At 37.4% G+C, this 14,218-nt stretch overlaps 1 protein-coding gene across 1 annotated transcript; it reads left to right on the top strand.

Annotated features, from left to right (window-relative positions):
- Positions 1 to 3,105: 3,105 nt before the first annotated feature.
- Positions 3,106 to 11,305, top strand: LOC105445885. Its single transcript, XM_030987073.1, has 3 exons — positions 3,106 to 4,074; positions 6,215 to 6,425; positions 7,455 to 11,305. The coding sequence occupies exons 1-3, from the start codon at positions 3,313 to 3,315 to the stop codon at positions 9,377 to 9,379; spliced, it is 2,898 nt and encodes a 965-aa protein (XP_030842933.1). The 5' UTR covers positions 3,106 to 3,312; the 3' UTR covers positions 9,380 to 11,305.
- Positions 11,306 to 14,218: the final 2,913 nt, after the last annotated feature.

Raw genomic sequence — 14,218 nt, 5'->3', positions numbered from 1 at the left:
TGTTCCTGAAGTATATATGAATAAACTAATCTCTAAGATATTTTCGACTGCATCCATTACAAAAATGTTTTCAATAAGCACTTAAGACTTATGAACGATTCAAAGGTTTGTTTTTCAAAGTAAAAGCAAAAATCGTTAATAACAATTTAAGCTTTGCATTATAGATTGAAATATCGTGATGGAAATGCTAAAAATAAGAAAAAGCTTTTAACGGATCTTAAAGAAGTGTTTAACGCACTTTTATTCATCATCGTCATTTTTGGATCGGGCTCTTACAACTTTGGGGAAAAGGAATACTTTCAAAATTAGCCCACCCCCGTCAAAACAGGGCGAAACGGGGGAGGGGGGGGGGGAGGTGCAAGAATATATTCTATCAACAAAATATCCGTATGATTAGGGGAGATATTCTGCTTAAAAATATGAAGAAGGAAAGCTTTGGTAAATAATAGCATAAATAAGAGACGTAAAAAGTGATTTGGACGAATTGAATTTAGATTCATTTATTCAAACAAGAAAATACAAACGGATTTAGAGTAGGAAAAAGGGTAACGTAAAAGGTACAAATCTGGTCTATAGTATATAGTAAACAAATATAAAAGAGTTACCTTTTCACAGTGTGAGTTTATACATTGAATATTTACAACAGACTAATTCCCTAGTATTTCCATGTATTACCTCTCGCCGCGGTTTTGCAATAAAGTAATTAATTAATTCATTTCGGAGAGGCGCTGTCCACGAATGAATTAGTATTCTAATCTATATCTACGATTTTTATGATCCATTTGAAAATTGAATTACGCTCACTGGAGCTTGTTATTTTCTTTGTGTGGGTGTGTGGTGAGGATATGTGTGCGTGTGTGTGTGTGTGTGTGCGCGCGTGGATGTGTGTGCTCATCATTCAGATTCAAGAAATTCAAATTCATAATGATTTGCTTAACTCCATCATTATACTTGACGTGTTCTTTGTGCATATACAGTTTGTAACTTATAACGTTTTTTAAAAGTCAAGGACATACTCTTTCTTCTCCACCCGTTAGACCTCAGTTTCTAGGAAAATATGAATTCAGAAAAAAACTGTATAATAATAATAATAATAATAACAACAATAATAATGATAATAATAATAATTATAATAATGATAACAATAATAGTAATGATTAAGTTATCAATATGATTTAGTCTGCTTTATGCATGCATATGCCGCATGCTAACGAACTAAACAAAAATAGCAACAACAAGAGGTAATCGTGTGTGCTTTTGATATTTTTATAACGATGAGATAATTATATTAATGTTAATACTGGAAATGAAACATAAGTTGTTTTGGTTTCTGCAGGAGCTTCCCATGATACAATTAGTATCACTGTCTCACAGCCTCGCAGAAGCGATGAACAATATTTATATGTACCTCAACAATAATTATACTTCCCTTAGATTTGATTCCCTTTCCACGAAAATGGATATGAATTCTTCGACGCTACATTAGGTAACGCCTGCATATCGTTAGAATCATCGCTGTGTTCATAATTTGAAGGCATCTGTACAAACATTACAAGCGATCTAATTAAACCCCGAGCAATATGCACTCGAATCGCAAATGCAGTGAAGTGAACAGATAACGATCATATTCTCGCCTTCTTTCCTTGCGTAACCTGCCCAAACACGTCGGAAATGTGTGAAAATATGAATTTCAACCTACTCGACATTATTATGCAATGTTCGGAGATGGTGATATTCATTGCAAACGTATCTAATTTGTATACAATATAATAGTGCTTTTTAGTGTTACAAAACCCTTATGTATGCTGGTGAAGTATATTACATAAGTCACTCCTAGATACTTATCAAAATGATTGGTCTAGCATCGTCACATGTGATTGATAAACTGTATGCTACATATTGAAATCTCCCTGTGCCACATTGTTCTTGTCATGTGGTAGATGTGTTAAAAAAGGCTTCAAGATTGCTGAAATTTTTAAAGGGAAAGATTAATCTGACTCTCTAAATCTATTTGGCTTTTTCAGAATAACAGAATATTCATTATAAGTAACTTACTAACATTGTCGTGTGCAAACTCAAATTCAACAGATAAATGATAATAATGATATGTTCATATATAGCACTCTCAACCAACTGGTTTTCACAGCGCTTTAAGAAGAAGAAAGACAACAACAACAACAACACCTTATTTCCTAGACTACCGGTAAACATGTTTATTCGCTCGCTGAAAATTAGCAGCTGTGGGACAAAATATCACGAATTTTATAACAGCATAAAAGTTATTTTTGGACAAATCAGCCTAAATTTTTGATCAAATCGCGAGGAAGCGCTCTTAATAATTCATAAAATGTGCACTAAATTCCCCTTTTTTAGAGTTCCGTAAATAATGTAGATCTTTGACAAAACAAGCTGTTAGGTGGGTTGCCGAGTGTGTTTTATAATGTATGATTTAGGATGAAGAACCTGCCGTGGAGGAAGGCATGTCTGAGGTTGATAACTATACTCAGACGACGCGAGAAGCTGTGAATTTTCCCACCGCGCAGACACCTGCCGCAGCTGAGCGATGGCGCCACAACCCTGTAGTCTTGTCTCAGCCTTTAGAGTTTTTGTTGTTCATGAAACATAAATCATAAGGAATCATGTGTGCATTCTTCATGCATTTTTAATGTACAGTTATTGTATTTGGACAGACATGAAGTTTGATATTAGAAAAAAGGGTGATTCTAACTATAGTTTTAACCTAAATAAGGCAATAGGCCGCATTTAATTCCAAAAGTTTTTTGGCTGACTTGGGATTTGGCTATCAAAGGATGTAATTCCTGTTATTCTGTAGCGTCTCATTTTGTAGCAACTTTTCAGGCCTTTTCTATAAATTCAGGTCTCTATTTGAAAATTCTAATCTTGCTACAACTATCTTGATAACTGATATGTTTGTCAGTACTAAAGATAGGCTAAGAATCCTGTCATTACAGATGCGATTTTTATTTTTATTTTTTTCAAAGCAAAATATCAAACTACTGCTGCATATTGGTAATATAATCTGCTGTAACATTGTATTCTAACCTCATTTCATTTTTTGTCCTTTCCTCACAGAACTCAAGATGGTGCCAAATTACCAAATAATTCGGCTCCGGAAGAAACTGAGAAGGATAATACGCACAGAAGGAGAAAGAACTCATTTGCATTCCACTACAAATTTCCCCCAGGACATATCATACATATGCCATACATGTAGATGCACTAGCGTAGTCGGGAAAACGGAAGCCTAGTTCTAGTTTCATTTGATCTAGGATTTCTGGCACGACACCGACGATGACCACGTCTGTGTACCTCATGTCAAACTCGATGGGATGGCTGGTCACTATTCCAGCCGTCGCCATGGAGAACCTGATCGCCCTCATCATCATCTCTTCGCGGAAACGCTGGAAGAGTCCCGACGTCCTCCTCTTCTCCATCACCCTCGGCCACCTCTTGTCTCTGCTCTTACCCCTCCTCCTCTACGCCGTCATCACCTTCACGAAGACCCCTTGGTCGGATGGGTCCTGCAAGTTCCTGGTCTGGTGTATCATGAGTTTCCGCATCGTCGGCGCGGTCAACATCGCTTTCATATCACTGGACCGGGTCTGGACACTGAAATGGCCTAGCTCGTACCGTTCCCATAATTCCTCTCGCCAGACAGCCCGCACCGCTGTCTTCATGTGGCTATTTGGTGTCGCCATCGGAACGATTCCTCTAATCAGTTGGAGCAACCTAGAGGTCAACCAGACATGCAGTCTGGTCCTCAATATAGCAGGGTATGGTTACGCCATGTGTATTGTCATTATTATTCTCGGAAGCGTCATTATCAGTACTGGTTGTATATTTACCATAGTGGTCAATGTGGCTTATGTTTGGCCACTGATGGAAGAATCTTCAGATCCCAAAGACACTATCCCTCATATCGTCATCGAAAGCGAAACGGGTGAGAGAACATCGGCAGTGGTTGGGTCACGGGATTCGCAAAACAAGCAGATCTACTACCTCGTAACGACAGTGGTCGTACTCTATTTCTGTATTAGCGGATTGCCTTTCGTGGTAAGTATTTTATTGAAGCATGGATTCTCATTTTGACGAGATAGTCAGGCCTACCTAATCAGTCTATTAATTTGTTAAAGTGATGCATAACATCGTGTATAGTTCAACAAAGTAGTTGAGGTTTTTATTAGATTTTAATAAATGTCAATTTGGCTTGGAACAAGCAAACCAGTAGCAAATCAGTGACAACATGCACACTTGAACTCTTCTATAAAACACTCTTATATTTCCCTTTGCGTCGCTAGACATGGCCTATGACGAGATAGAAACAAAATTACCAAGACGCAAACATACACTGTCGCTCATAAAGTTGGAATATTTTTGTTTTACCCCAATTTATGGAATTATTTTAAAAATAATTTAAAAATAATAGATCTAGATTAAAGTATACATTCTCAGATTTTATTGAATATTAATTTGACAATGTGTGTTTTGCGTGACTGCTAAAGCATGTGTATGCTACTATGCTTATCAACTAGGGGACCTTCACCCTTAAGTCATAAATGACAGTAATGATGATTAATGCCCCAGCAAAGGGCACTAATGTAGCACATCGACACGGTTTTGATCCTGGGACCTCACAGTCACGAGGCCATTGCTTTGTCACTGAACCATGACTGTATGCAGCGGGGGCTAGGGTAGGGGGCAGTTTCCATAAATAAAAAACACAGAAAATGCAATGAATTTTCAATAATTTATTGCATTTTACCCCTGTCCCCAACATAAAAAAAATCCTCTGGACGACCATGCATTATGGCTCAAGGCATGGGCACACATAGGATTTTTTTAATGTTGGGAACCGGGGTAAAATGCAATAAATTATTGAAAATTTATTGCATTTTCTGTGTGTTTTTTATTTATTGAAACTTCCCCCTACCCTAGCCCCCGCTTCATACAGTCATGGTTCAGTGACAAAGCAATGGCCTCGTGACTGTGAGGCCCCAGGTTCAAAACCGTGTCGATGTGCTATATTAGTGCCCTTTTCTGGGGCATTAATCCACATTACTGTCATTTATGACTTAAGGGCGCAGGTCCCCTTGTTGATAAGCATAGTAGCATACACATGCTTTAGCAGTCACGCAAAACACACATTGTCAAATTAATATTCAATAAAATCTGAGAAGGTATACTATTATCTAGATCTATTATTTTTAAATTATTTTTAAAATAATTCCATAAATTGGGGTATAACAAAAATATTCCAACTTTATGAGCGACAGTGTATATACCATGGTAATGAAAAGGCAATGCGAATTTTTGTCAACAGTATTGTATCAGATTTTTAATGTACCTATTTGTCATTTGCAGACATTAACACTTATGAACATTTGTGTAACAGCAGAAGGTACTTGACATAAAACTAATTATATACACGCATAAATTATCTTGTTGGGGTAAGCATATTGGTTTACATTGTTCTGTCGGAGATATTAAATATGATTCCCAACAGACTCGTAAAATACACTGCAGGCACGTTAATGTTGTTTACGAGCACTTGCATAGGTACATTACGTACATAAAGTATAAGGAAAAACGTAAGTAATAAATGTGACAATGAGAATAAACGTGTTTTTTTGCTCAGAGCACAGTTTTATACAAAAACACACACAACACAGTTACAAATTACAGGCTGAAGTGATGGCTGAATCGACTCAGGAATTCACCGTATAATAGTTTTTTTTTTTTAAAAGGGAGTATTAAAAGCGTCAAGAGTTCGCTAAACATGGACAACGATGCACATTTTGTTTGAATCATATTGTTTCAGGTTGTAGGATGATATATAAAAATGATAACATTTGTCGATATAACATTATTATAAGGGTAGTGTCAATCGCAAAACATCGACGACGATGATGATGATAATTATAATAAGAGTAATGACAATAATGATAATGATAATAATAATAATAATAACCATGAAACATTAAATGTCTGCTAGTTGCTGTACAAACCAAATGTGAAACATAATACAAAGTGCAAATCATTACACAAACTACCGACACCCCTGTATCATGTGCGTGTTCAATGCACAATGTATTCAATGCCTATATTTATAACAGAGAATACGGCTATTCAAGCTACTCCCTGGGGCCAAACACGAACTCACATTACGACACGTTTTTCTCATTCCACCCTTTAGGTCATCAACATCATTGCCTTCACGGAGGACGTCCCCGCCCATTGGATGTCGGTGACCATCTCCTGGTGTACGATAGTGTCAGCGTTCCTGCATCCGCCTCTTCTTGTCCTCCTGTGTAACCGCTACAAGAAGGTCTGTGTGCGGTTCTTCCGCTACGCCGGGGAGAGCTGCGGGTGCATCACCGTCACACCAACAAGACCTAGATTGAATGGTAATACCAATCACATAACCCATGTACACTAGTGTAGCTTATGAGGGCAACCCCCCCCCCCCCCCCCAAAAAAAAAAAGAAGAAAAAAAGAAGAAAAAAAAGAAGAGAACTAGATGACGGAAATAGAACAGAAGAAATAAAAAGAGAGGAGAAAGGGAGAGGGTGAGAAAAGGAGACGATACGACCCCTGTCGCAACCAAACCGATACACAACTCATCCATTCACACAATCTAGAATACCCTTAAGACCGGTGACGGTCGTCCACCCGAGTGCTGACAGTGCCTAATCACGCTACAACAACTCATATAATTTATTTATGTAATCATAAGGTCTCATTTTTCCTCCTAGGCAAATGTATCTTTGTTATTTTAATAGCCAACGGTATCTTGAAACGTGAAGCATATGCACAGAGCATTGTTCTAACAGGAAAATCGAGATGAAGGAGAAGAGAAAGGGGAACAATACTCTCGATGGATAGTCTGTAGTGATTGTTTGGTGCTGATGGGGAAGGGTAGGAACAGAAATTGTAGATCAACAAATGCAGTCTTTATATTTGGCCTCTAGTCAGAGAGATTTACTGCTCTTCAACTACACCCATTCAAGCGCTTTGTCGCGATGCCCTTTCTCTCTTTCAGTTTCACTTGATAGATCATTCAAAAGATGTTCAATATGATGATCAAAAGACAGTATACATTTTCTCATTCTATCGGTCTGTCTTTCTTTCTGGCTCGTCTTACAGTGATTGTATGTTACCGGTTTGTGTGTAAGTGGGCATGGGCAAGTGCAAATGTTTATGACTGACGTGTACAATGTGTTACGAAGGGAGCCTTTTCCAATCTCATAATCTTTGTCATGTCTGTATTCCGACTATTATTTCATCATTTTTTTGTTTACTGCTTAGAGTTCCATTGATATGTAAATTTTACATGATTAAGCATTCAGGTTTACATGTTTGAAAATTATGGTGAAAATATATTGAAAACGAAATAGTAATAATATTGCTTCTCTCTTCCAACTTGTTTACATTAGGAATCCAAAGACAGGAGACTTTCGACTCCTTGGATGACTTCTCATCTGACGAGGACGACAAGCTTCACTTCCCGTCCCCGGATTGGTCGGACAGATCGTTCTCTGGGTCATTCGATGAGAGCCCCGGTCCAAGTTCCGAATTTACCGACGAAGTCCCTGCACCAACTACAACGCATTTTCAAACTGTAACCGTGGTCGAACACTCGCACGTCGTCCAAAACGGAAAACTACCACCGAGGAAATCTCCAAGAACCCAATCACCAAGTGCGCAATATACGTCCAAAAGCACTTCAAAGACGGCATCACCGACCGACGCTACAGTGGAGTATGACAACGCTGCGTTTGTCGTTGAGGATGAAAGCAGGAAGGGAAAAAGTAAAAGACAACGTAGTCCGAAGCTAACCCCAGAACAGAAGAGGGCGATCTGGCAGGGCCATAAGGGTGCCAGGAAAAGGCTTGAAGCTTTAAAGCAGGCCAGTGCCGAACGGGCGTCTTCTTCGCATTCATCGAAGGGGAAAAAATCCCGTAGCAAAACCCGACATGAAAAGCATGAGAAGCATGAAAAGCATGAAAAAGATGCTGATAAGATTCTTAAAGATAGTTCACCCGATAAGAACAAGCATAAGCGACTTGAAAGGATCTCAACGAGGCAACATTCTTTGGATAGTTTGACGATTCCTACTAAACGGAGGGCGCCCATGTTATCCTCAAGGTCGTGTGATCAGCCCGATAATATCGTGACTGTGAAAGTTGATATTGAAAATAGCGATGGCAGAAACAGAGTTGCGGATTTTGTTCCGGAAGAAAAGGAAAAGTCCTTAAACGTCAAAGCTGCCAAATCAGAAGCAGGAACCACTCGTGCCAAAAAGAAGCGCAAAAAGACTGATAGTAAAGTAGAGCGGGCTGGGAAGAAGGATAACCTCGATATCAAACCACAAAAAGATATTAAACCACAAAGGGACCCAAAAATCCCAAATAGTCCGAATAGCTCCCCGAGTGCACACGAGAAACGCAAAACAGACGGCAGTACTCTTCAAAGGCCGCGTTTTGAAATAGCACGTGAAAATTACAACTCGGATTTCTCAAGTTTCGGATCTGGTGAGCTCTACGACATCCCCGAGGAATCGCCGGAAGAAATGTTGGGTGAAAGTTCCGGATGGAGTCCGTCAACCGTTAGAGCGATCAGATCGCAGTATAAACATGAGGTATTGCCCAGAGGGGATGCCGGTCTAAACCATGAAAGAAGCCTTGCTCAGAGAAAGCACAAGGACAGGGAGAGACAACGGGCGAGGAGTAAGGCAGATTACGTGGAGCCTGGCTCTCAAGTCAAAAGTCAGAGACCATCGAAAGCCTTGCTGAGTAGACAACTCTCACAAGATCATTCAACAACTTTGGAAGTGACTTCAATAGAAATGACAGAGCTCAATAGCCTAGGCTCTGCTCTAAATAACACTTTCGATCATTCGCAAGACCACAACAATGACATGTCATTTGACCAACCGAATGGTGTTAAAGAGACTGCAGTGGATAATGACCAATCAAAGTATTATACATCGGGAAGTCTCCCAGAAACAAGTGGGCTGTCGGAAGACTATGGAGTTGAATCAGAACATTCGATGCTAGATGAACCCTCAACACCCACGGGCGATCACAATCAGGATGATGGATATCGTACGGAAGAAGGAGAACAGCGTAGTTTTACACTCCAAACTCAAGGATGGTCATCGCTGAACTCTCCTTCAGGAAATACCCTGAGAGAAAACGAAGTCCCTGCTGATCACAAAGGACGCTTAGCCAAGAGCAGGTCAGCCGGAGATCGTCCTTCGGCCAAGGACATGAGGGAACGGTACAAGAAATCACGTCTAAGTATGGCGGCCATATTCGAAAGTATCTGTGATGATTCGCAGGAAGTCGTGTATCTGTGAAATAAGTGATCAAGCAATGTGAGGTATTAAATAATGTAAATCTCGGTATAAGATTGATCGACATCAGGATATTGAAGGTCTTTCCATTCCCGAATATACTCTAATATACTTAAGGACCTTCACAAAGCAGTCAAAATATCTAAAGGATGTCTCAAAGACAGATTTGATCATGCAACAATGTATCCACCTGTTCATAATCTTGCACTGTTGACAACGTGGTGTCAAAGAACTTACTAAGAAAAGGATCAGAAACGTTCGTGTGTTTTCGGGTAACCATGATGATTTACATTGTTCTATTGGAGACGTTTTAAATCTGATCAAAATATGATTTCCGAAAGTCTCCTGAAATCCAATAGGGTAAAAGGAAGGCACCGTGCTGATAAAATTTGAAGGGGATATTTTTTTGTTTAAATTATTGAAGGGTAGATCACATACCCAAATAGTCATCAGTAAAGATTCTAACCACTGGGAAAAAATATTTTTGGTGCTTTTTTCTATGCGCATTAAACAATGTGCTGGAATGAAAAATCCTAAGTTATAAAAGGTAATATACAACGCTCTACTTAGATTGTATTATCACATCATAATTGATCGGTCTAAAATCCTAGATATTCTCTGTTTGTAAATACTCTGTGAAAAGACGAAAGCTACATTATAAGTGCAAGATAAGTCAAGTGCTGGTTGCTTGAGGAAAAAAATGTCATATATTATTCATGCAGCATTTAAATGCGCGCTAAGGTATTCGACGTGAAAGTTTTCTACTATGAGCTTACTTTAATATATAAACAAAATCTTTAAATTTATGCAAAAAAACGCACGATATTTTCATTTCAACTACTTATATGCAAACGCGATATCCATATCAATGTGTATACTAAAAGCATGAATTTGTTCACAATGTTTTGCTATCTCCCAAGTTATAAAAGACGTTCTTTGGACATAAATAAATGTTGTAACGTCATCGGAACGTTTTGCGAACGCCTTGAGAACGTTATGTTTTGAATTTAAATCTTATATATTATTATTTCATACATTCCTGTAGAAGCAAGATGTACTTCGGTATAACTACTTTTTATCAAGATCGTTGTTATTTCGTTTTCTTTCAAAAAATTAAAAAGACTCGGGTTATAATACATGTACCTTTTTGTATGATGTGTTTGCATTAATTCCAATAGTGTAAGCTCATGTTTTATTGTAAAGCCTTATCGCCCTGATAGATGATGTTTAATATACACTTTAGGCTTATAATCGGTACCTTGAAGTATTTTGAGATTAAAATTCCCCTCCATCTGAAATTTAGAGTTCATTTCTTTAATCGAAGATACTTAGTAAATATTGTCAGACGCAGTCAATCTAGCCTCAATTAGAATTACATTACAAAAGAGATTTATTTACAGTCCATCGTATGGTTATTTGATAATGTTTTTTTAATGTACACATAATTATATAAAAAGAAGGGCACTACAGTGATCACAAATTATGTTGTCAGATCAGTTATAGAGTTAAATTGAACACAAGTTGAGTAAAGTGTTTATCGTATTGGAGAAGCGCTAATCCATCATAACATTACGGGATATTATCGACAAAGGTATTTTTTGTATATGGTAATGAAATAGTATTCTACACACGGCAAAGTCTAGAGCAACATCGGAAATGTATTAATTATTGTAAATAAGTTAAAGATTTTGTTAAGCTTTCTTCTGAACAAAAATGATTTCAACCAAACTTACCCGTTTGGTTGCCTTTCATAAAAGTTTTCATGGATTCTAAAAAAATTTATTGTGTCTTGATGACGATGAAACGAATATCTTTCTCAAAGCCCTGTGATCAATTTTAATTGCACTTCTTATTTACTACCTGTAGATATTGGTGCACATTGCATGGTCGGGGACTTGGGGTATTCTCGTAGGCCTATCTAAATCTCAATATTCGGTGTTTTATAAATTGTCATGGTCCTTACAAATATTTGTTTTGTTTGATACCGAGGGTCCCCCTCGAAGCTATAAGCCATGTGGACGCACTTTACTATATAATTAAACGCCAGTTTGTAGTTAGAATGAATGCTTGCCCGGCTTGTAGTTTAAAGGTAATACAAAGTTTTGGTATAGGGTCATGAATTTGGTTCAAATTAACATGTTGTAAGCATATACGATCCTATTATATTTGATCGTTGTCGCGGTTGAAAAAGAGTCTAAAGTGATGAAATTGTGAATAATAAACTCTTCATGTTGTATAGTTCCCTCCCCAGTTTCATATTACTTTAGCTTCAAAACCATGTTCCTTGACTACAATTGACCGATTTTCTTTTCCCTTTTAAAATTATTTATCAGACCTGCATATTCCGAGATTTTCATGGTCGCCGCTACCATTGAATGGCTGTAGGCGCTATTTGAAATTTATCGGGATCACCGATAAATTTGATATTTCAATTTCTTGACATCCTTAGCGTTTTAGAGCCTAATGTTTTCAAAGTTGCTTATTTTAACACTTTCATAATCCAATCATGTTTAAAATATTTCCACAACTTTGTATTACCTTTAACACTTTGAATACTCGTTCTATCCCGTGTGAACCCCTGTCGTTGTTAATGGATCGTTGTATATAACTTCGAGGTTTCACTAACCTCAGGTTGAAAACCACGACGGTGGCGTGTATACGTATATATGCAGCTCCTTCATGAATCGATGTATACATTCAATCATTATGGAATGTTGCGTTTTTGTGGTAAGTGCCTCTATATAATAAGCGGAAAATTCTATACCTAAACTAACAAACATAATCGTGCAAATCGAATACGTAAGTGCTTATAGTAATCACTTGTATCAAAATATACTATTGCAATGCGGTTAACCAATAGTGCTTTTTACATCTATTATATTTGCATTCACCACTGTATCATACTATCATCTTTGATATTGCATTATGAAAATCCTGAACACTGAAAAATGTGCAACAAATACACCTGTGTGTGCATTATGAATGTCACCTGCAACCTCTTCTTTTCAATAGTATGTGCATATATGTTTTTGACTAAACCACAATGACTATAGGCCCGTATACTCTACAAATCTTCAAAGCCGAGTATGGGTGTAGGCTTTTGTTCAAACTGGGGTTTAAAGGGGAATTCCACACTGAAATTAAGTTGGTTCTAAAAGAGGCAGAAATGAAAAGAACAGGTCAGTGATAATTTGAGCCAAATCCGGTTGAAAATAAGAAGTTTATGATTTTGTGAAGTTTCGATCAATCAAACACGAATTGGCAACTCTTGTGACTTTTTTTGGGAGCTGGTCCACTTCGCTCATAAACTCTCATTTTCTTAGTAATTGATGACGAAAAAGATTTGTTTCATACAATGGTTGTATATAACATATTTGCAAAAAATACATTGAGGGTACATGTATGATTGAACATTTTCTTTAGGGCAAAAATAGAACTTTCTGAATCCTTTGGTACAGAAAAAATAGAGAGGACATCGCAAGATACGTCACAGAGTTCTCAACATGTGTTTTATTGATCGCAACCTCAAAAATTCATAACTCTGTCTCTCGTTATTCCGTGCAAATTTTCTAATTTAGTTTCAATAATTAAGATTTTAAAGCGGGATGAAATAAGCAGTGAAATAAAAATGAGAAAGTGCCCTGTTTCCCATAACGCTGGAATAATTATCCATTACTCTCTAAAAAAATAAAATCAATCGATATTCACTCCTTAACAAGTGATCCCTGACGTCACTCCCAAGAAAGTGAAAAAAGAGTACCTCTTTCATGAAATGATTGTGAAAATATGGTTTATTCTTGATAGATAAAGTGTAAATCTTCTCAGCACTTCATTGATTAGTCTAACTAGTCATAAAGACATTGAGGTCAATGTATAGAGATTAAATGTAAATAATTTCTTTTTCAAAGCATTAGCAAAAGTATTGTACCTTGGCAAAAATTTGAACACACTTTCCTCACAAAAGCACACGTTCTGATTCTGAATCACGAAACATATTATCATGTCCACATCGATGCCGATGGCCCTCGAAAATTTGAAAAATCGCACCCCCCCCCCTTGAGCGCCAGGGGAGGGGGCCCATCCCCCCAAAAGGTAAAATTAACGTGTTTTTAGGCCCCCGCCCCCTAGATCCGCCACTGCCTAAATCTACCCCTAAACCTGAACTAGAACTCAGTAACAACCCTTAAATAATCCAATTCTCCGTATTCTACTTATTCAGTTTGGCCGGACTCTGAGCATTATACAACAAAACCTTAGACATTAATAGACTTTCTTCCTTTGTTAAACCCGATTTTTAATCAAAGCTAAACCTGGCGTCAGTTTTAAAATTTAAAAGAATATACGGGCCTATATTGATAACAAAAGGATAAAGCCCGGAGCAATTGTCACCAAAACACTCACTTCTTATGTTTTATAGTGTGTTATAAAAAACAGAGTTCACACTATTGCTATATGCTCGTCTCTTACCTTTCTGTTTCATATTATTACAAACTTATATTTTCTACATAAATGAATCTGTCTACAGGACTATTACCTGGATAAGAACATGTAAAATGTATTTTTTCCATGATTTTATGTCGCAATGATTTATGAATTATGATTCTGCTATTTGACAGACAAAAGCTGATGCAAAATTTTATACCATTGTTGTTTTATTTTTTGTGTATTTATTCATACCGTCAAAAGTGCAATTTTATCAAATAAAAACACGAAGTCACAATAATGGGTTTCTTTTGCAATTATTTAAATAATTCACTTCGGAGATACATGTGTTATCTGCGCAAAGTTGGATAACGGTCATTTTGTACAAAACTTTAAAATCCATGGGCCTATATTTCATTA

Source organism: Strongylocentrotus purpuratus, unplaced genomic scaffold (assembly GCF_000002235.5).
Source record: "Strongylocentrotus purpuratus isolate Spur 01 unplaced genomic scaffold, Spur_5.0 spur5_scaffold_16, whole genome shotgun sequence".
NCBI classification, from domain to species: Eukaryota; Metazoa; Echinodermata; class Echinoidea; order Camarodonta; family Strongylocentrotidae; genus Strongylocentrotus; species Strongylocentrotus purpuratus.
Note: the sequence above shows the minus strand (reverse complement) of the source record. Positions and strands in the feature narration are given on the sequence as shown.

Bases quoted from the DNA above. Each gene is read 5' to 3' on its own strand.
- LOC105445885 (XM_030987073.1), top strand. From the start codon at position 3,313: ATGACCACGTCTGTGTACCTCATGTCAAACTCGATGGGATGGCTGGTC. The intron at 4,075-6,214 runs GTAAGTATTTTA...TCCACCCTTTAG, and splicing joins TTAGCGGATTGCCTTTCGTG to GTCATCAACATCATTGCCTT. The intron at 6,426-7,454 runs GTAATACCAATC...TGTTTACATTAG, and splicing joins AACAAGACCTAGATTGAATG to GAATCCAAAGACAGGAGACT.